This window comes from Tachysurus vachellii, chromosome 18 (assembly GCF_030014155.1).
Source record: "Tachysurus vachellii isolate PV-2020 chromosome 18, HZAU_Pvac_v1, whole genome shotgun sequence".
Lineage (NCBI taxonomy): Eukaryota > Metazoa > Chordata > Actinopteri > Siluriformes > Bagridae > Tachysurus > Tachysurus vachellii.
The window spans coordinates 12,300,316-12,324,383 of NC_083477.1; the positions used below are offsets into that span (position 1 = coordinate 12,300,316).

At 39.2% G+C, this 24,068-nt stretch overlaps 1 protein-coding gene across 1 annotated transcript in view; it reads right to left on the minus strand.

Moving 5' to 3' along the window:
• Positions 1–24,068, minus strand: part of recql5 (RecQ helicase-like 5) — a 33,417-nt gene that overhangs the window by 2,239 nt on the left and 7,110 nt on the right. Inside the window, exons 4-17 of the mRNA XM_060892074.1 lie at positions 22,141–22,237; positions 20,987–21,098; positions 20,709–20,871; positions 18,356–18,438; positions 9,420–9,641; positions 8,671–8,767; positions 7,961–8,000; positions 6,691–6,749; positions 5,063–5,136; positions 4,793–4,886; positions 3,524–3,706; positions 2,134–2,717; positions 1,983–2,022; positions 7–231 (exon numbers count right to left, since the gene is read on the minus strand). Of these exons, the coding sequence (XP_060748057.1) occupies positions 7–231; positions 1,983–2,022; positions 2,134–2,717; positions 3,524–3,706; positions 4,793–4,886; positions 5,063–5,136; positions 6,691–6,749; positions 7,961–8,000; positions 8,671–8,767; positions 9,420–9,641; positions 18,356–18,438; positions 20,709–20,871; positions 20,987–21,098; positions 22,141–22,237 (2,073 nt within the window). The remainder of the gene's footprint in view (positions 1–6; positions 232–1,982; positions 2,023–2,133; positions 2,718–3,523; positions 3,707–4,792; positions 4,887–5,062; positions 5,137–6,690; positions 6,750–7,960; positions 8,001–8,670; positions 8,768–9,419; positions 9,642–18,355; positions 18,439–20,708; positions 20,872–20,986; positions 21,099–22,140; positions 22,238–24,068) is intronic.

A 24,068-nucleotide genomic window follows, 5' to 3' on the forward strand; every position in this document is an offset into this window, starting at 1 on the left:
ACTCACTTTTGTAGCAAATTTCCCCTTTTTGTAGAAAGGATCCAAGATTTTCACAACAATATCAGCTGCTTCTTTCAGAGTCACAGGCTGGTGTGACACGTGATTGGCGTCACTGTCTGCCTCCATCTTTCTCTCTTGAACCACAGGGTCAAAGGTCACCCTGCGTTTGCTGTCGGGTGGACGGTTGTGTTTGTTGGGGGGTTGAGAACGTGACTCTGCGTCCTCACAGGGCTTTAAGACAAGACAATTACACACTATGTCAGACAGACACAGACAGACCTTTTTTATTATATATAATCATGCATAAAACATGCATTACAACACTTAAATAATTAACTACCATTTTGTTCAGTTTTATTCCAAATGTGCAGAACAAAGAGAGAGGGAAATCACACTTGTATTCAAAACAGTGAATACATAAGACCTATATAAGCCCTTTATTACAACTGCTATAAAGCTGCATAAGCATCTTACAACAAATATCAGCAGTCTTAATGGGGTCAAGCTGACATGAGACCCGAATCTAATGACATGGATAAGGAGCAAATTGATGACTGCATTATCTTCAGCATATTGAGTTAATTATGACTACAAAATATTTATGAAATCCAAAAACAATGCGTGACATGAACTAAGGGATTTTCAAGTTTGAAATAGTTACCACTGGGACACCGAAAACTCTGAGTAAACAACCTTATGTCAACAAAACATTTACAGTATTTGGAAGACACTCTTATCCAGGAAAACTTATGCTTTATTTTATTTTATACAACTTACTGTAGCAATTGAGGGTTAAGGGCCTTGCTCAAGGGCCCAACAGTGACAGCAACACTTTGAGCTACCACATCCCCCACAAAACCTGTGAATTCCCCCAGGTATTAGATTATAATGGCTTATTCCAACCAAACAGCTTCAAATGAGCCTGCATTCATCATGAGAATTTATTCAGGGTTATGACAGGTGTCATATAGGGCTTATGTTTTGTTTTTTGTATATTGCTTATGTATGATTATGAACCCGGGGGGCACGGTGACTTAGTGGTTAGCACGTTCGCCTCACACCTCCAGGGTTGGGGGTTCGATTCCCGCCTCCACCTTGTGTGTGTGGAGTTTGCATGTTCTCCCTGTGCCTCGGTGGTTTCCTCTGGGTACTCCGGTTTCCTCCCCCGGTCCAAAGACATGCATGGTAGGTTGATTGGCATCTCTGGAAAATTGTCCGTAGTGTGTGATTGTGTGAGTAAATGAGAAAGTGTGTGTGTGTGCCCTGCGATGGGTTGGCACTCCGTCCAGGGTGTATCCTGCCTTGATGCCCGATGACGCCTGAGGCTCCCTGTGACCCGAGGTAGTTCGGATAAGCGGTAGAAAATGAGTGAGTGAGTGATTATGAACCCAGCGCTTAAGTGACTATGACATGCTAGAGGGACACTAGTTGCTATGGTGATTGAATTTCAATTCAAGTTTTATTTGTATTGCGCGTTTATCGACGGAGATTGTCGAAAGCAGCTTATTTATAATCAATATAAATTCTAAATGAATCATAACACAACCTTATGTCAGCAAAAATTATGATTTGACACTGGCTTTTTTTGTCCTGAAGAATGCAAGCTATACGACAATCGGCACCTTATGGAATAAGCCTTGAAAAGTATTGGGAGATGTGGTAGATTAGTGATTACGGCATTGGACTACTGATCAAATGGTTGTCAGTTTGAATCCAAAGTCCACCAAGCCGCAACTTCTGGGCCCCTGACCAAGGCCCTTAACTAACCTTCAATGAGAGATAATGTTGAAAGCAAGTTGCTCTATATAAAAGGTGTCTGCCAAATGCTAGAAATGTAAATGTTTACGTAGTGTTATGACAGGTGCCATGAAGGGCTTATGTATTATACCACCAAAGAAAAATTTTGATCCAAAAACTAAGAAGTTTAAAGTAATAAGAAAGCTCAGTTTTGGATCTTCCACACTGATCTAGTGCTATTTTACCTTTTCTGCTTGTGCCTCATCGTCACACTTTGACTTGTTCCTATGGTGAGAGTTTGGAGGAGAGCAAAGAACATAATGAGAACATTCTACGTGATCAGAAAGAAAGAGGAAATCAACCGAGTAAAGAATGAGAGGCGTAACCTGATCGTACCCTTCAGCCTCTAGCATTGTTCTCTCCTCAATGCCCTCAGTGGCCTCCTCAGTCGTGTGTGTCTCTCCATCTGTAGTGCTCATATCCATGGAAATATCATCCAGGGTCTGCTTCTCCACACGCCTTGTGTTCTTTTCAGTGCTTTCCATATCCATGGAGCGTTCATGTTGAGTCTCAGTGTTATTGCTCTTGAGGTTGTGTCGAGTTTCAACAAAGACACTCGCTTCCTCAGCTACAGAGACTGTGGCCTCGTTATTTTTTGGGGTTTCGTCCATGATCTTTTTTCCAAAGTACTGAGAGATACAATGTGAGTTCTTAGCTGCTTCTGCAAATTTCTGCTGTTTCTTACTCAAGGCTTTGACTGATCTCTTGCTGGGGCTGCTAGAGGATGAGGAGACAAATGGAGATGTTTTGCTTCTCTTTGTCTCAGGCTTTCCTTCTTGCTCCTCTTCATCACGAGCAGGTTCTTCTGAAACGCATGCTGATGTTAGAGTCTCATTCTTGGAAGTCTTCAGAAACTCCGATGCGGACTGGAAGAGGGCGGAGGAGCCTCGGAATCCTGCACCCACTCGCTTTCGCTTTAGCTACGAGAAGGGAGAGAAAGTGAAACGTACATCACGGTGGATCCTTTTATTAATCGTGACTTTGTTTTTATATCATCATTTTTTATCATGAATAGAGAAAAGTTAGAGATATAAACCTCTCTTGAAGTAAGAGATCCTTCAATCTTGTGTATTCTTGTCTGAGTCTCAGTGAACTATCCTATCATTAACCATACTATCATCCTATACTATGCTTTGTCTTTTCATCTAACAGCTACTAGATGTTTTAAACCAATTTCCAAAGCGTCCTACTGTCTAGAATTGTGTATATGACCAATAAAATTTGTATTTGAATCAGTATGAACAAATTTTCAGTATGAACAAACTCCGGACACTGTTAGCTTCATAGTAAATGGTGATATCAAACCTATTTCTGCTCTCTGAGATGCCCCATGTGCTTGTACATAAGCATCTATGCTGTGAAGGCGTTAACTTCATTCACTAAAATTCTGTGCAAGTTTATCCTAACAGAGGGAAAACATCGTTCACTGAAAGCCAAAAGAGTCCTGACTCATTTTATATCAGACTTGCGGCCATAAAATATTTCATTTGTTTATACGGATTGAAAATGTCAGATAAGTCGATATTGGAACACCAGTGTACTGTAAAAAGGGTTAAACCTTACTATAAATGGTTAAAAAGCACGAAATGTATCTCATCAAAGAGCTGAAAAGTGTTATCTTCGGCACGTTGCTGTGGTATCAGAGGAATAAAACACTTTGTGTCATTAGAGGAATACAAACGCTTTTAGAAAGCTAGAACTGTAAACCACTACAGAAATGTCTTACTGAATAGATCTGAGAGGCAGATGTGAAACCCAGCGGATCTTCAGCGACAGATGAGGAAGAAGAGGAGGAGGCTGCTTCTTCATGCATCCTTTTCTCTTCGTTCACACTGGAGCTGCGTGTTTCTCCGTCTTCGTCCACAGGTGGCGCTGCTGTGTCATCGCTGCCTTTCTTAAGCTCTGCTACCTGGAGAAAAGATTATATATTAAGGAGTAAATAATAAAAGGATTAATATTCCACTGCTGCCCAGAATCACAAGGATTATTCATTTCAGTCTCCCAGAAAAGTATTCTAACTTAACAAAACAGTTCTTAGACTCTCTCCTTTATTTTGTGGCACGTTTTGAGAATCATGGCTCACACCAGGAGTCTGTTCATCGCATAGCTCTCTGCTGGTTATCATCCCGGTAAAACAACATAGAATTAAGGATCAAGCATTGTGTAAACTGTTGTGTAAACTCAGTTATTATTGCATCTTCATGACTGTGTATAAACATCTTTTTCTACTTTGGCTATTTTCATCATCTGTTTCCATCTAACTCTATCCTCGGCATCCTCTACTCTCGCACCAATTAACATCATATCCTCTTTCAACACATCCCTATATCTCCTCTCTGTCCTCCCTCTTGACCTCTTACTTGGCAGCTCCATCTCCAACATCCTTCTATCAATATAACCATCTCCCTCCTCTGTACATGTCCAAACCATCTCAATCTAGCCTCTCTGACCTCGTCCCCAAAACAGCCAATCTGAGCTCTCCCTCTGATGTGCTCATTCCTAATCATGTCCATCCTCGTCACTCCTAAAGAGAACCTCATCAGCCTCATCTCTGCTACCTCCATCTCTGCCTCATGTCTTTATCTCACTGCTACAGTCTCTAACCCATACAGCAGAGCTGCTCTCACTACTGTCTTGTACACCACTGTGTGCAAACATCTGTTAGGTGAAAAAGCTTATTTGGTTCAGGGCAGATTTGTTCAAATTATTAACATATTGATATAAACTCATGATCTCAGCTGTATAATGGAAGGTTTTATTTTTTTTTTATATATATAAATAGTATAGGAAATTACTGTTCACAGCATTTGGCAGATGCCCTTATCAAGAGCAATTTACTTTTTTATCTCAAGGGGTTGAAGGGCCTTACTCAGGGGCCCCGTGGTGGCAGCTTGGTGGACCTGATGGACCTCAAATTCACATACTTCAGATCAGTAGCCCAACACTTTAACTACTAAGCTACAACATCCCCCAATTTAGACATGAACACACTCACTTTTTTGAGAACTGCAGCCTTGTACAGGTTTGCCGACTTGCAAGATCGGAAGACTTCATGCTCTATTTCCACCGCCATGGAAAGAGGGTCAGGGCTGCACAGGAAGTGGAATTAAAAAATAAAGACAGCAGATTAAACATTACAGAAAATGTCTATAGGTTTCCTGAAGTAACACGAGATATCTGTGGGGCTTCATGATACTGGGGCAATAAAACCTGCTGCAGACTTGTTTGCTTTCTCCTAACTAAAGAATAAATCTATACACAATACCTGGTAGACTGATCTGTTGTGACTCTGTGGTTAGTCAGAGATGCCTGGAGAAGAGCCAGACAGTGCTCTCGTGCCTAAGATACACACACACACAGACACACACACAGACACACACACAGACACACATAGACACACATAGACACACATAGACACACATAGACACACATAGACACACACACAGACACACACAGACAGACACACACACACAGACACACACACACACACAATAAAATATTGACACTTTTCAAAGAAATTCAATCCAGTACATTTTGGTAAGCTTCAGTTTCATTATCTGTTGAAATATTTCTAGTAGACGTTACAAGACAACATGCAACGCACAGTTCTGCCACTAGAAGGCAGGTCTTCCCCAGCTCTTATAAAGAGATAGCTCCACCACCTCTGATAAAGAGAGCTTTAATTAAATAAAAGGAAAGAAAAGGAAATTGGAGCAGAGAAGCCTTTATTATCACCACGTATATATTACAGCACAGTGGAAGTTTTTTCTTTGCATATCCCAGCTGAGGAGGTTGGGGTCGGAGTGCAGGGGCGGATATGATACATATGATACAGCACCTCTGTGGCAAGGAGTGTTGAGAGCCTTGCTCAGTTGCCCAGCAGTGGTAGCTTGGCAGCACTGGGGCTTGAGCCTCGAGCCTCAACCTTCCAATCAACAACCCAGAGCCTTAACCACTTGAGCCACCACTGCCCCAATATAGGAATATATTAAATATGCTTAGCTTTTTTTTGTTTGTTTTTTGTTTGTTTGTTTGTTTTTACACCACCTGAGTATTGTAATCAGTTCAGACACTGGCTTACTTAAAGGCTAGTGCTTGATATCGTCACTTTAATTAGAATCTCTCACAGAATTAGTCATGGCAGATAAATCTTAGTGTGTCTGTTTAAAGGAAATCCTCAAAAACAATCTGCTGATTAGAACTGGCCTCGTATCAGTTTCCTCTCTTCCAGAGAAAAGCATTGTGTGCATTGCTGTAGCTTGTTTTACAGAACATCCTTTAAGTCTGTATTGTTTCTAAAACAAATCTGTAATTGTGGTTTCAAGCAAAGGTTGATATTAATGCACTAATATAATATGGTAGAATTTCTACAATATATTCACATTCAATGGGTTGTATGTTTATGACATTTTGGAAATATTCTTATCCAGAGCAACTTACATTTATCTCATTTATAAAACTGAGCAGTTACAAGTTGAGGGTTTTGATTAAGGGTCACAATGGCAGCTTGGCGGTGCTGAGAATTTAAACTCACAACCTTCTCATCCGTAGTCCAACGTTTATGCTGGAGAATGTTTATTTTCAACAAGAGCTGGTGTAGAGCTGGAGCAGATGATCTGTACGATATGATGCATATATACAGTGAATTTTAGATACGAACGGCAAACTTCCCTCCGGATTGTTTCATTGTAGGGAAAAGAAAACATTTGTTTTTGGGTGGAATGTTAGCTGTATAGAAAGCACTGTATACACCGCTGGTCAGTGAATCTCTGAGTGACCTGTAACACAGTGTGGAAGCCCTGCTGCTCTTTACGCTGCCAGGCTCAGACAGACATCTGTATGATAATGTGTTTAGTGAAAGCTGCAATGTAAAAACTACCATAAACGCCTCACCTTCACTTGGAGTCTTGGGATTCTCTGACTGCTCGCCTCCTTTAATGGACAGTCAGCATCTGGAAGAGAAAAAAAACAAAGCAGACTACCAAATTTAATGTGTAGATGAAATGATGTCAGAAACTAACCAGAGTTTTCACGTGAGCTGCAATCATATATCAACTAAGTTTGGTACGCTCGTAAACTCTGAGACGACAAAGTAAAGCATCGAGCCGAAGAGAAATATTTATTTAGAGCGTTACAAAGTGAGATCAGCGATCGGTGACGATGCTTTCAGCAGAGCTAAACTCAGCAGTCTATTTTTATCCACTCGTGTTTGTCTCATATACCCTGCTGCCCGAGCGGTGCTTTAGATTTTATTTAAATCTCTTAAGTAACTGATTACACTGTTACAAGGAGTTTAGATTTATAAAAAAATTGTGCAATTCTGAAGCACAATGACTGAGTAGCTTTCCTTAAACCTGCTGGATACAAAGCACAATGTAAAACAATGTGAATTACATTTATCTCATTTATATAACTGAGCAGTTGATGGTTGAGGGTTGAGAGTTTTGATCAAGGGTCAAAGTGGTAGCTTGGCAGTGTTGAGAATTTAAACTCCCAACCTTCTCATCCGTAGTCTAACGTTTATGCTACGTTCACAAATATAGCGACTACAAACTGTTTATTTTCAGTGAGAGCTGGTGCAATTGACACCAGCTGGTGACCAGATGTGGGCATGTCCATGCAGAGCGACCTGGTGTAGAGACTACCAATAGGAGTGAGGAAGAAGAAAAAGCCTTTCATTTCCTCACATATAGACTACAGCACAGTGAATCTCTTTCTTCACTTGTCCCAACTTTGGAGGTTGGGGTCAGAACACATGGTCAGAGTATAGGGTCAGCTATGATAGAGCACCCCTGGAGCAGTGAGGGTTAAGGGCTTTGCTCAAGGACCCAACAGTGGCAACTTGGCAGTTGAACCCCGGTCGTCCCATCAACAACCCAGAGCCTTAACCTGCAGATGATCTGTGGTAAAGAGCACAGACCGCTTTTCCTTCATCTCTTATAATATCTGTTAATTTACTAGACAGCCATAACAAGAGTTGTTCACACAACGATCCCAATTAGACACAAATATAACCATTGTGTTCAGATAACTTGAAAACATTGGTTTATTGGTATTACACAACGTCCTTTAATGTCTACATCTGTAACAGCGCCATGGCACTTTACACTATTCAGGATAGTATCGTGTACTTTAGCAATACTTAAATACATTGAACACTAACCTGGTGGAGCGAATGTCTCTCTTGGGCCACCTGATCCCGGCTATAATAAACAACAGTAAACACACAATAAATATAAAGAGAGGGACATGAGAATTAGTAGATATAAATAATCCTGATACTCCAGTGCTTTCATTTCCCCAATTCAGTATTTGTTTGGCTTTCTGTTAACTGGAATAAGTTGCAAAATTTCCACTTTGGTGCAGGAATCAAAACACTTTACTCAAATGGACAAGTCATAAGGCCTTTATTCAGCAAACAGCTGTGAAACAGATGTGCTTTAGTATGAAATGAAAGAGAAAGAATGTAGTAAAGAGAGAGAGAGAGAGAGAGAGAGAGAGAGAGAGAGAGAGAGAGAGAGAGACAGATAGAGAGAGAGAGACAGAGAGAGAGAGAGAGAGAGAGAGAGAGAGAGAGAGAGAGAGAGACAGATAGATAGAGAGAGAGAGAGAGAGAGAGAGAGAGAGAGAGAGAGAGAGAGAGAGAATGTGTTCCAGTTTCTCACAAGAAGTCAGAAAAAGACAGAAGAGTGTTGTTTATTTATTTATTGAGTGTGGTTATTTGTGGTGTTTGGAGATTTTACGATTGTGTTAAGATTTGTGAAGACATGAACAAAAGCAAAGCTACAGCACAGTCATACGGTTTGAAGTGTGTTGTTTTTACTTGTTTCTATCTTTGCTTGCACATTAGTGGGACAGTGGTGCACAATTTACCTTCCGTAGACTCATCTGTTTCCTGAATAGATCCCCGAACACTTTTTTTCTTTTCTCCGTGTCGTCCTCAGTGCCACCCTCCCACTCATCATCATACCTGAACACACACATACATACACACACACACACACACACACACACACATACACACACACACACACCAGTTCCAGGGGACATCAGTCAGATTTAACCAGACCAAATCTCACAAAGCAAATACAGTTTCAATACACACACATGTGCACATACACATGTACACATATCTATGCACACACACAAATGAATGCACATGCACACACAGTTCTCCTAATTGTTAAACACACACGTTATCACCCATGCCTCAGAATTACACACATACACAACAAAACTCTTTAAACACAAGGGCTTATTTAATGCAGTCATTCTATGTTTCTATAATAACAGCTTGTTGACAGGAACCTGTATGGTAGATGGTCCATATAATAAAACAAAAAAACAAAAACGTACGTTCACTGATATGAATAAATCTTTTAGTAAGTCGTCTCCAGTGTCTGCACTTAGTAACGATCAATGCACACTGCAACATAGAAAAGTCTTCCGCGCTTTAGCACGGAGGGTTACGGGCCTTGCTCAAGGCCTCAGCAGTGGATGCTGGTAGACCTGGGGTTCGAACTCACGACCTTCCGTTCAATAGTCCAACACCTTAACCACTAAGCTACCACAATGCCAAAGAAAGCACTTAATGTATTAATGTGCTTAGTGTGTTAGCTGACCTCTCAAAGCCATAGCCTTTCTTCCCTCCTCCGTAGAGCTCGCGGTCAAAACCGAAAGGTCCCCTGTTCTCAGAGCTCTGCGCTGGCCCCGTCCTCGTGCTGAGGGTAGCAGCTTTCTCCAGTTGAGCGCGGACAAGTTTAGGGTTCTGACAGTAGTCGCAAGCACCGGCGCAGTTTGGTGTCTGGTCCCCAAAGAACTTAGATATAGTGTCATGTCTGCATCTGGAGAAGCAGGAAAGATAAGTTCAATATAATTAAACAATAAATGTTTCATTTGCTAATGCACAAACTATCAGAATCATCGGAAGATCCATCAAGGGTTTCTGAAGTGTATCAAAACAAAGAACCTTTTTCTATAAGTGGACACTTCAGTTTGTGCTGGATTACAGCAAACATTTCTTATTGTTCAACAGATCTTTAGCCCAACACAACACCATGACTCATGCCATACAAATGACTTGTGCTATTATTAGATCTAGCACCTAAGAAAAATTCTGTTCTGCCTGTTGGACAGATACATGAAGAAAAACCGTCTCGACTTGTCTTGACTTGTCCTGTCTTGTCCTGTCTTGTCCTGTCCTGTCCTGTCCTGTCCTGTCTGTCTATCCTATTTGTCCCTGAATTCAACTTGTATCACTATTGATCAAATGCTAGCAGTTTGAGCAGCATGGAATCAGCAAACACACAGACAAAGATAATTCCACTGAGGATTTGTATCTATTAAATGCTACATCCACACCTAACCCTAAACTAATTCCAACCTTGTCCAGGGCTAGGATACAAGTTGGTTCATTTACATTTTTTATGCTAAGTTGACTCACACATTTTTCAGCAACATAAGCGATTCTTCAAGTTACCTCATCCCGCAATCCCACCACCTGCCCATTGGATTCAATTCCTCCACAATGCTTCTGACAATCTCACAATACCTCATTACCATCACCACTGTTCTCATTAATAACTCCATACAATCTGGTCATGCACCAAGTGCATTCCACAGAGCAAGGTTTATTCCCTTCCTGAAGATCCCTCTTCAGATCCCTCACTCTGGATCCCTCAGACATTAGCATCTAACCAATACTCTTTATTTTCTAAAATCCTTGAATACACCGTCTACAAATCAACAGAATCCCATCTATCTCTCACAGAACAACTTCCAAAATCTTAACCCAAGTCTGGCTTGGGCACATTATACAGAGACTCCTCCCATCCTCGTGAGTCTTGGAATTTGTGGAACAGCGTAGCAATGTTTTGGTTCCTACCTGGAGGGTCGGTTATATTAGGTGATGTGGAGAATATTCACATCTGCTCCACACAAACTCTCAAATGTCCGCGATATCTTGATGAGATCATAGTTATCCCCTCCCTCATACACTGCTTTTTCTGCTTTGATCTCAGAATGTCTGCCAGATATCTCAGCATGGATGGCAGCTCATCAGCTGAAACCAAATTCCAGGCAAAACTGAGTTGCTGTTCATCCCAGGCGATTCAACCCCATGTCAAGATCTTGGGATGTCCCTGGACAACAATTAGATTGCATTATGTCACTGTGTGCAATCTTGAGATATTCCCCTCATATTACTAATCTCACACACTGATACTAACTTCTCCTTTTCATCATGAGAAGGATTTGTTGCATTTCTATCCACACAGGCAGAGTTCAGAATTCTACTGCAACTCATTCCTGGCAGGTCCACCTTGGTGCACCATTCCAACTCTGCGACTGATCCAGAATGCAGCTGTGTGACTTTCTATCAACCGTCTAAAGTTCTCCCACACCACCACATTACTACACTCCCTTCCTGTAGTTGCCCACACCAGCATTACAACACTGACAGTTGCCTCCAAAAACAGACCAGCGTTCACTTACTACAATGCAGTCACCACACCTTGCACTGTACCACACTCCCACTGATAGGGAAGCATACATCAAGTCATTTCTCTGTTCTTCTAAATGGATGGTGAAATGAACTTCCTTTAGATGTCCAGACAGCTGAGTCACTGGGCAGTGGTGCACAATGGTTAACGCTCGGAGTTTTAGATCAGGAAGCTGGGCTGGCAAGCTGCCACTGTTGAGCAAAACCGCTAACAGTCTTTGCTCCACCGTCGTTGCATCACGGCTACCCCTGAACACTGACCTGTTATATGTGAAGAATATTTCACTGTACTTTAAAGTATACAAAACATATAAAGGCTTCTTCATCTTCAAGTCTATAGACCTATATTTCCATGAATTACTTAAATTAGCACTTTACTATATTACTTTCCCATCAGAGTTTTTTTTAGACTAATGGTATTCTTTACTCTCATTCCTCTAGCAGCCACTAACCATCAGAGTTTCCACAATTGCCACTGCTGGCAAGCAGTTTCTGAGTGCATACATGATAATATTATTATAGCTTCCTGCATATTGCTTAAAATTCAAATAGTAGAAGTGCTCATTTATTATCTTTTTTTAGGCTGTCGGTTCTGGGCCATTATATTAAAGAGCACTACAATAAATTGCAAACAGGGAAAAATCAATATTGCCCAAACCTGGCAGAAAAGGGTTTAACAGGCTACAAAGTATACACACACAAGCGCACACACACACACACAAGCGCACACACACACACAAGCGCACACACACGTGCACACACACACAAGCGCACACAGAGAGAGAGAGAGAGAGAGAGAGAGAGAGAGAGAGAGAGAGAGAGAGAGAGAGAGAGAGAGAGAGAGAGAGAGAGAGAGAAAGAGAGAGAGAGAGAGAGAGAGAGAGAAAGAGAGAGAAAGAGAGAGAGAGAGCGCGAGAGAGAGCGCGAGAGAGAGAGAGAGAAAGAGAGAGAGCGCGAGAGAGAGAGAGAGAGAGAGAGAGAGAGAGAGAGAGAGAGAGAGAAAGAGAGAGAGAGAGAAAGAGAGAGAGCGCGAGAGAGAGAGAGAGAAAGAGAGAGAGCGCGAGAGAGAGAGAGAGAGAGAGAGAGAGAGAGAGAGAGAGAGAGTACTTTCCATAGCTCACACCAGAGGGTTTCAGGTTACACCAGTGTCTGGGATAGTTCTTAGGGGGACTGGGACTCGGACTAAGCAGTCAATGAAAACATGTGTACAGTGGACCGCTCTGCAATCCCACACAAAAGGCCTCTGTGTGCCACGTCTATACAACACAGCTACAACTTCAAGAACAGAGCCACTATTAAATAGTCCAGTTAAGCAGTTGTGCATATTTCTGTTACAGTTTTGTTCACTTGTTGATTACACAATGAGAAGATTCACAGGGTGCGCTAGTGAAAAGAACCGTTTTACAACAGCGCTGAGCCTCTTGAACAAAACAGATATAATAAAAATGAGTGTCACATGGTGAAGGAAGGCCTGAGGCTGAAAACTAACTACACTTTTTTGTAGCTTAGGTCTTACATGTGTGACAGTGTGTATTTTTTTCCAATTTCAATTTCCTAATTTCAAAATACACGCTTTTACAATGCCAGAATAGTTTTGGAATTAGAAGATGGGCAAAAAAAAGGAAAAAAAGTGTTTCCAGGGTGAACGGAGGGGAGGAGAAGTAGGCAGTCCTGCTGAGACAAAAGGGGGTGTGTGGGGGTGAGAGAGGTAAACAGAGAAAGAGAGGGACGACAAAAAACACAGAAAAGACACAGAGAGAACTGTGAAGAGAATGTAAAGAAGACCTAAAGCTTAATTCTGGCTATGACGGGGGAAAAATCTCAAACTGAAATATAACCCACGTGCATGTTAAGTAGTTAGTCACTCAACAGAACAGCAACAGCACTTCTGGGCTAAACAAGTACAGCAAGAGAAGGCAACAATCTGGGGAGAAAAAAACTTGGATTGAGACAAGCATAACAAGCGGAACAGGACTGGAGAGCAGTCAAAAGGCAGCAGCTCGGTGGAGGAGTTGAGTTAAGGAGCTAGGCTGCTTGTGGAATTCCCAAATCAACTGCTGGAACCGAAGCAAGCAAGTGGAAACAGGGGACAGCACGTTCCTTTCCCCTCAGGTAAGACAGGATCCCTTGTTTGGTTCATGTAAACTGGTTAGGCTAGTTAAGGCAATAAAGTCAGTCACGCCTAATTCACGTATTAGAAAGATTCGTCTTTGTATTTACTTGAAGACTGGCTAAAGTAAAAACGAAAAAAAAAAAGCACTAAATTCCTTGTACAAGCCAAACTACATTCAAGCATCTGCTGCATGCCTTTCAAACAAGCCATGAGCAAGGAATTCACTACACTATCCTAATAGCTAATCTTGTCCAACTGTGTTGCTGCAGTGCCTTCTAAAGTCCAATGCATCATTGTTCAAACAGAACAAATAAACAAACTTAGGAACCACACAGGGATTTGCCTCAAAAAAGTCAGCTGAACGGTATTTGTTCACACCCGTAATGATGGACAAATGTAAACTTTGCTCAAAAGCACATTCATGTGCTGTTTACATGCCATGTTTACTTACAGAAAAAAACCTATTAATATTAGTAGTTTACATATTATTAATGTACTTACAAACTAAACATACATACTGCTTACATTGTTGCATGCTAAATGTAGCATATGTATATACAACTTACATATTTATACTATAAAACTTATTATACTATAAAACTTTACATACTGTATGCTAGCATACTCGTATGCTAAACTTTAACATACTGTATACATACATACTAAACTTGGAATACTTACATACTAAAACTGTACCTACTGTTAACATAATTCCAAACTAAACCTTTACATTTACTTACAGACTAAACATTTTTAACATTACTTACTAACTAATCACTTACATACTTACCAAATAAACGTACATACTGCTTAAATTCTTGCCTACTAAACTTTTACATACTGTTTACATAATTACAGACTAAACCTTTACATAACATTATGTTTTAAACTAAAAGTTTAAGCATTACATTTACACACAAATAAACTGTATACAAGTTCGTCTGCATCCTTAAAATAAACATACATACATAGAAAACATGTAGTATGCATACATAGTATGTAAAGTTTTAGCATGCAAGTATGTATGTTTATTTTAAGGATGCAGACGAACTTGTATACACGACTAACTTGTATACTTCATACATACTAGTTTTACATAACTAAATTTTTACATAATACATTTTAGATCCTATGTTTACAAACTAACATAATAGAGTTGCATACTTATCTATTAAAGTTTTCTATACTACATTTGCATATTTACAGTCTTTTTATTGTTTTATTGTAGTCTTTGTTATGTAGTAATCCACGTCATACTGTGTTGTTAAACCAGTTCAAATACAGTTGCACTGTGATGACATCAGACTGCAAAATCTGTTGTATAGACAGGTTTTGAATATGGAGTCGGACTAAGATCCTGAGGGTCTACATCCTAAATGAAAAGCAACGACTAGATGCCTGTGGTCTTTATAATTAAATAGCTGTATCCCCTACTGAGGCCTTTTTCTGCACACTGTGGCAGCCCCACCCTGTGATATACACCCTTTCAGAACACACCCGACTCAACAAGTCCCAAAAAAGCACACTGGATGACAGGCCTAGATCATTTTAACCAGCAGGTTGTCTTCTGTTTGGGGTCACATGTCTGCAGTCAAACAGAAAAGACATGTTTTCTGTACCAAGTGTGCTCAGTCCGTTCAGACGACATGAACCAACAACCCAAGTGGATTTTGTAGCTGTAGTCTGTTAAAAATAAGCAGAGGAGTGAGAGATCTATGTTAAGCTTGACTTTCCAGGGTCAGGTCAGACTATAAAAGACTGGTTGTAAAGTCAACGCTGAATTTGGCAGGAGGCCATCCAGATAGGAACAGAGCTTGTGCACTGATCCGAACATCGTCTGCTTGTTACTGACAGCTGTGACCAGAAGAGAATGGATGCCAAACAGGAAATACTCGATATCCTCCAAAACATCTGGACCAAGCTACAGACTCTACCTGAAGCAAACTCCATTGAGATCGGAGGCTTCCTCATCCTCCTACTCTTCATTTGTAAGCAATATTTGTTACTTATTATTATCGCTCATCTTATTTTAAGGTTAAAATTATGTGATGTGTAAATGAGAACAAATACTAGATGTGACTATTAAAAAAAGAAAAAATTCTTGGAATAGAGTTTTAAGTAAAACTATCTTTATATCAAAGGAGAAAAAAGCATCTGTGGAGTTGAGCGTATTAAGTTTTATGTGAACCGAGTATAAGGCTTTGGTTAACCATTAACCGTTACTGTTGAAATGAATAATTATTTTGGATGTGAACTAATGCGTAGCTAACTGAGATTTTAAGGACAGACAAAAGTTTGAACATTTTCTATATACAGTTTTGTTCCTGTACTTATGCAAAACATTACTACAATTTTACAATGTGAAATGTGTTAGAACTTTGATTATCATCATCATCATCATCATCATCATCATCATCAGTCCTGATCTCAGCACCTGAGCTAAAAATCACTCACAGCATTTAAACCCAAGCCTCCTGGTCATCTCTTAACTGTAACATAAGAATAAGTAGCTCAGTCAGTGCTGCTCTGTAAGCTATATGAATTTTTATTAATGTGTTTTAAGTCAGTGTGTTGTCTGCTGTTTTGTTGATGTGTACCTGAATTCAGGTATTTGTACCTGAATATAAACTGAACTATGCCCGTTTCTGTGGCACAGCTTGAGGACATGCACATAGCTGGCAAGATTCTAAACTTTAAGCATTTTTAATGTCAGGTTGAACAAATGCTACATCATCAAGACCTGTTTGGAAACACTGCTTTAAATCCAGCATGTATCTAAATCACAAACAACGCTTGCATTAGTTTCCATGACGAGCGATTCCACGTCCATTTTATGTAGGGGAAAAAAAAAGATGTCTTAACAGTTATAGTAAATCACTCTGGATATGGGGACATGGAAATAATTAGCTGCTCCTTTATTATAACCAGCATGTGGAATTAAGTAGTAAATGTGCATGTCTTAGAGGATCAGTAGGTGGCCTTACACCGCATGAGCTTTGCAGGTAAACACAAAGACAACCTTACAATATATCCTAAATAAAAACATTTTATTTTGGTGAAAAATGCAGAGATGTCAATGTATAAAGCACTGGTAGAAAAACTCAATTTTAGTTAAAAGCTGTTTTTCAGGATACGGCCACATGGACACACCATGAGTTTTTTCCTCCCGCACAAAAAACGGAAAGCATTTATTACAAGAAATGGAAAAAACGAGGAGTCACACTGATCAGTAACAGATGAAACTATAAAAATCCACAATCCAAACAGAATGCTTTGCTTAGAACAGCACGAATAGGAGGGTTTCTTTTTATTGCTATGAACAATACAGACTGAGATGTGCCAATCTGACAGCATGGAAAAATGTCATTTCCTGAAACTGTCAGAAACACTAAGAGCTAATGCAATCTCACGCTCACTATTTTTACTCTCTGCGCTAACATTTTGGGTGAGAAATCACAAGCTCTGTGGGTGTCTTGTCACTTCTTATCCACAGGTTGTCCAAGTTTGTTTGAGATGGAAAATATTGCATTGATACATACAGCCTGCAAGAACTGTAGAGAACTTTAAATCTTTCACTTCCTGGAATCTAAAACAATTAATAATTATTTAATATTAATAATAATAATTTAATAAGTATTTTATTATTAAACAATTTATAATTCTAAACAAATATATATATATATATATATATATATATATATATACATACATACACACATATATATACACACACACACATACACATATATATATATATATATATATATATATATATATATATATATATATATATATATATATATATATATATACATATATTTGCTTTATTTGCTTACCTATGTGAAAGACAAAATAAGGTCTAATAAAATGGATGCTGTCTTTCAGTGACATTCCTGGCCATGGTAGTGTTTGCTTGTGCACAGTGCTGCTGTAGCTGTGGACGAGGCTCAAGAAAGAACGACTCGGTCCTTTGAAATGTCTCTACAGTTCAGTCAAGCATGAAGAGATACCAGACAATGGAAGAGGCACAGAGAGAAAAGAAGGGACAGAGAGAGCTCACTATAAAGGCTTTGGGGAAATTTGGGCAAGTTTTTGCACTGGGACTTTGCACAGCCTGCCTCCGTGACACAGGAAAAAGTAAACAAAGTCAGAGAGAGCACTAAAGGAACTTCAGAGGATCCAGAATGTGGCTTTTTATTCTTTTTATTATGTATGCGGTGCTTGTGAATAATCTCACAAATGTAATGTGTGTTGTACCTAGTAGGTATGTATGAGAATAACGGCGCAGGGAAGGTGTGTCAAAGCTATGCTCTCCAACTGAAACAGGAAGTAGAGGGTCAGTGCTTATGGATGTGGGCGACAGATTAGAAGACCGAGCTGCCACTTTATGGTCCATGAGCAAGACCTTTAACCATCACCTGTTCAGTTGGATCTTGTTTCAATTGTCACTTTAAATAAAAAAAGCATCAACCAAATTTGTTTTTTAATGAAAGAAACTTGGGAAAGACTGGGATGAACCAATGCAATTCTGTATTTATTCTTTTTTTTTTTTTTTACCAAGCCAAGCCAGGAGCTACAAGTACGATTTTGTTAATCCATAATATGTTCATTATCAGATCTCTGCACACTTGTATCTAAACTTTATAAAGAACAAATATTTAACAAAATCATATGGATTTTTTTTCTTTCAAAATACAATCGGTGTGGTCAGCATTAGTGATACATTTTTCCTGAATGTCTGTATACTGATTAATAAACTGAAGGTCACTGAATCTTACATGTAGCACCTTCAAGCACTATTAATATAAACAATCTGTAATAATACATGATCTTCTCTTTAATGCAAATCTACATAAAACCTATAAGACATTCAATAAACACAAATCTATTAACTACTAAGTTTAAAGTGTATATTTGTGTTTAAAGTGTATCGTATGAAATCTTACCCTTCTTGCTCACAGAAAGCAACCATGGCCTCAAAGTCCAGAAGGGGTGCTTTGTCCTGTTCTTTCTCGGAACCTCGTTTCTCCTGAAAAAAAAAGAGCTCTTATGAAATACTTCAAAACACACAATAACATGACTGACATCTAAGTTGTTTATCTGGTAGTAAACGACTGGGCTGAAAAGTCGGCTAGGTTTTACAACGGTATGAACTACATTAAAAAGAGCACGGAGTCTGAAAATGAGCATATGGAGGACACATGGATGTAATTAGCTAGATAATAAATACACTGGGCCACTACATCCCCTTAAGCTAGTGCAATATAGGCTTGGCTCAGACATAAAAAGGATCTGAGTTCAATTCAATTTCTTGTTTTGTATAACGCATTTAACAATGGACATAAGGTTAACATTATACAAAGATTTAAAATTAATATTAAACATATTAGATTGTGTTTGTATTTATCTCCAATGAACAAGCCTGAGGTGACTGTGGTGAGGAAAAACTCCCACATGCCCCTTTTCCACCAAGGCAGTTTGAGTGCTGGTTCGGAGCCAGAGCCTAATTTAAAATCAGTTCTTTCTTTTTTGACACCCAAAGCACCGGCTCTGAAAAAGGATTTTTGAGAAGCGCTTCAGAAACCTGAGTCGGGCCGACAACTAAACAAAAATCAAACCAAACGTGTAGCCAATGAGCAGAAAGGGGCGGGTCTTGTCAATATGGGCGGAGAGAGTGTTCAGTGCGCATGTGTGACATTAGCAGAAAGCGGTTTTAGCATTGACATGGAGGATAAAAACAAAGAAAGAAAGCGAAGAAAGGCTTACGATAAGGCAAGAAGTAGGACCCGTGTTAATATAGGATCAGCTTTCCAGCGCTGGACAGGAGCGGGAAGGAGCGGGAAGTTGGCGCATATTCACAGATTCGTGTTTCCCCGAGTAAACAACTCCTGAGCTAAACGCTGTTACTACACAAATAACACCTCTTTTCTATCGTAGTAATGTAGAGAGGCAGCTACAACCGCGTTTTGCTAGTAACAGCGTTTAGCTCAGGAGTTATTGACTCGGGAAACACGAATCTGTGAATATGCGGCCAACTTTACTTAAGACACCGAGTCGCTTTTTCCCTACTCGATAGGTGAGTAACATTGGTTTTGTTTTGTTACACAGAACTAATATATGCCGTCCTTTGCATGATTATGCTTGTGTGTCATTTTTGCTTGTTTGTTTATCTGCAATCGTATTGTTCTTCCCTTCAGCTATGATAAAGACACATTTCTTTCCAGTAGTTTCCTGGGTTACGTATGTATGTGTGGGCGGAGCTATCAATACAGGGGTGGGACCCATTTGGGTTAGGGACGTGTTTGTTTTGGTGATTTCAAATGTCAACATTGGCTTTCAAACAACGGAGACCCTACCTTTAAGAACCGCTTGCGTCAGGTGCTGGGGATGGGGTTACTGTGACCAACAAGACATAAGAGAACGTCGTTAGCACCATTTTTAAATCATTTTAAATCAGGATTCGCCACGTTTGGATGCCAATGTAGGTTTGCAAAGCCATGAGCATGAACAGTATAGCAACATCCGCCATTGTTGCTGTATAACGTTGTATACAGTGACGTAAGACTTGGCCCTGTGATGGCTCTCTAGCCCATGGAAAGGCAAACCGCTTCTTCTCGCCTGTGGAACCAACTTCAAACCAGCACTAGCTCTGAACCAGGACCCGGTTCTTTCTGGTGGAAAGGAGGCATTAGATGGAAGAGGAAGAAACCTCGAGAGGAACCAGACTCAAAAGGGAACCTCAACCTCATTTGGGTGATACTGGAGGGTGGGATTATAAACTGTTATAAACACTGGACAGTTTTGTTATGAATAATGTCCTTTCTACAGTCATGTGCACTTAGGATATACATTACTAATGTACAAGATCACACACAAACGTAATCGATCATCCCAAATGATCTGTTGCTGACGGATCATCATCACTCACCTCACATTGGCCTTGTCAACACCCATCCCATTCCTGTCCTTCAAGTCAAGGCAAGCTTCTTGTCTTGACATGACTTGAAGGACAAGAAACAGATCAAGCCTCAGATCATTGTTTTCTCCTGACATGAGTGGAGCTCGACGTGTAAAGAGTATTGAAAGTGCAATTTATCATAGCTTGAATGTATTATATTTGAATTAAACAATACCTGTTAGAACGACATGAACCACTTTTTAAGCTGGACCACTCAGGGGCTTGAACTTCACTTAAGTTGTGCAATGAATGTAGGAAAAGACTCATACATTTTTCACCATGTGATCTAATCTCGAACACACTATTCACCAGACGCCGTGTAACGTGGTCGGCATACGTGCCTGTTTGCGGTTGATCTCTTTACAGATGAGAAAGCGAAGTTGGTCTCTGTCTTTGGGAGAGTAGTAGATGCGACAAGAAGAGGGAAGTCCGTCACGGCCGGCACGTCCTGATTCCTGATAATAACTGGCCAAAGACTTAGCCAAGTTCCAGTGAGCTACAAACCTGTGAGATAGAAAAGACGCATCACATCTATAAGCATGATCACACACACGAACGTGAGGAAGAAGTTCTACTGTATTCCTAATGATCTGTTGCTGATAGAGAGATCATCGCTTACCTCACATTGGCCTTGTCAACACCCATCCCGAAGCTGATAGTGGCCACAATAACAGGGACTTTCCCTTCCATCCAATCAGCCTGTGAATCCGTGCGATCTCCTGCTTTCAGACCTGACACGAAAATAAACAATACAAACAGCATCTTTTATATTTCAACAGAAACCAAAGAATAAAAGTTGTTATTGTTGTCTCTGTTTCATATCAAACTTGTGTCTATCCCACTGTTAACAAAGTGAACAATTTGTCTCACAATTTACACACAACTTATTTAAGTAGAAAAACATACAAAAAACAACAGACACTCACTGGATTAAAAAAAAAAATAATAAAATAAAATTATATATATATATATATATATATATATATATATATATATATATATATATATATATATATATATATATATAATATAATATAGATATAATATATTCTTTTAGAACAAATTACAGACTAATAGAAAACAATAGAATTAAAAATAATATTACTCACATTAGTGAGATTACTAATTTAAAAGAATGGGTAGGAAGACTATTGAATAAAGTATTTTTGTTTGTATATTCAAGTCCTGTATTGCTACATAACTGAATATTTGATCTGTAAAAATGATGAATAATTGCATTATTAGTTATGACAACATGTTATAAACAGTCGTATTTGTGTGATACAAATGACTGAGCATGGATAAATGACCTAAATGATTTGTTTCTCAGACCAAAAATAAAAAGTAATTAATTCATTAAAAAAAACAAAACAAATTTTTCTTTAAAAATAAGTAAATAATAAATAAATCACTTTGATCACAATTTCAAAAAATTGTAAAATCCTAGACAAACTTATTAATAGTGAAAGTTGTAAATGAACTGCGAATGTTTATTATAATATTTAATTAAACAACTAAAAATTTTTGCTTTTTGTGCTTGTTGATGTAGCTGAAGTTACTAAACAGCTAGATCTCAATGGCAGCTAGTCAAAGCTCATGGCTGAAATCAGGCAATTTCTCTTGAATATTTGCACCTTGGTTAAAAAATAAACAAACACCGCTTTTTTAGAAGGACCTCCTATTTAACTCTTTCAATACCAAGTATTTATGTTGGTAAAAAACAGTGTGTGATGTTTGGATACAGACTCTTCAGTGGAAGGTATTGAATGTTACCTGCATGGTAGGGCCTGGCCAAAAGCCCAAGCTTAGTCAATCTGTGTGCAACGTCCTCACAACTCTCTCTGGTGCGACAGTACACAATCCCACATCCCTTTAACACAGACATACACACTATCATTAAAAATAAACAACTATTTACACACACTGGCCACGTTAATAGAAACACATGCTTATTCTTGCAGTTATTCAATCAAGACAAGGAGCGGAACAGTGAGTCGGAGCCCAGCGTGACATCAGATTATTTTCTTCTGACAGGAATGGAGCTCGATGTGCTAGCGTACCGGCTATGGAAAGTGCACTGTATTATAGCCTGAATATATAAGAAATAGAATTACACAAAATGTTCAATTGTATACCTAATATGCTGGTCATAGATTTAGGTTTAGATTAAGCACTAATTCCTCTCTTTTCTTCTTTATTTACATTTAATTCGTACATTTGATTAATATATTATTTTCTCCGTATGTTTAAGATTTAAGGTTGGGTTATTAGTTATGGGAGTGTGATAACCTAGTGGTTAAGGTGTTTGTCTACCAATCGGAACTGAGTTTGAATCCCAAGTCCACTAAGCTGCCAATGCTGGGCCCCTAAGTAAGGCCCTTAACCCTAAATTGCTCAGTTGTACAAAATGAGATAAAATTCAAGGATAAAGATGTCTGCTAAATGCTGTAAATGTAAATGTTTTAGTTTTCTGTCTGGACAGTGAGCATGGAGCACATGCAAATTGTATTTATTTCAGCAATATAAAAGGTTCACGTTGTAAAAGACTGCTTTATCTTTTGTCAGTAAATGAAGAATCGCCCCAGCAGTCGATGTCTGAGTCTTTATTTCACTGGAAAAAAAAACCCAACACCCCCCCCACAAGTATCTGTATGATTTCCTTCGGTGTGCTGCTGCCTCATGACTGACTGACTGGATATTCACATGAATAAGAAGGCAAGTAAATGCACCTCATTTGAAACAAACCGTGTTTATGTTGAACGTATTAAGAGCGTAATCTATTTACAGGAAACTTTCTGCAAGTTTTATTTAACACGTCACCACTTGATCGGTTTATCTAGCAAACTGAGGTCGATTTTCCTGAGGCAACAATATTAAAATTTGTCTGTGTTTATCTGTTATTCGATTACAGTTGGACCTCTCTCTCTAAAGCTTCTCTTGATTAGCAATTATAAAGAACGAGCGTTAGCCAGTGATGAAAATCTGCTCTAATATGAAGTTTATTAAACAGGTTATTGGTTTCTACAGTTCCCAGAGTCTACATGAAGAAAGACTATGATTATTATATTAATTTACAATTACATGACAAATGCTAACATCCAGAATGATCTATAAAAAGTGCAAGGTACTGTGGTTCAGTGTCTCTGGAAAACTTACAAGGATTCATACAAGAAGTTTTGTTGGCAACAAAAAAAGATGAATAGTCTGTATACACTATAAATGCCAGTTTAAAACAAAATACAAAAGGACCGTCTGAGCTTTACAGTAAGAATGTAGACACACAGACAGTAAGAATTGAGTAAGAATGGAGACACAGACGCTCTAGACTGAGGGAAAAGCTCACGAACTGTTGGCTGATGCATATGGCACGCAAATTTGTAAAGAATTTCCTGGAGACGTGCAAGTTATGTTTGTTAACAATTCTTTTGGAAACAAAGCTGCTGTGAGGCTCTACTTCCCTCATGGAAGAAGGAAGCCATCATGTTTACAAGATTGACGGTGAGCGCTTATGAGGTTCAGCTAAATACTGGATTTTCCAAATGATGTAATAGTTTAGACTCATTAATTTGCATGACTTTCTTAAATAAAAAATGTATGCTCGCACACCGGTCTGTTTTTGTAGGGGCAATGTTTTTTGATCTTCACACCCCTAAACATGCCACTGAACAAAACAAACTGTGATTGGTTGCTTTACTTTTCAG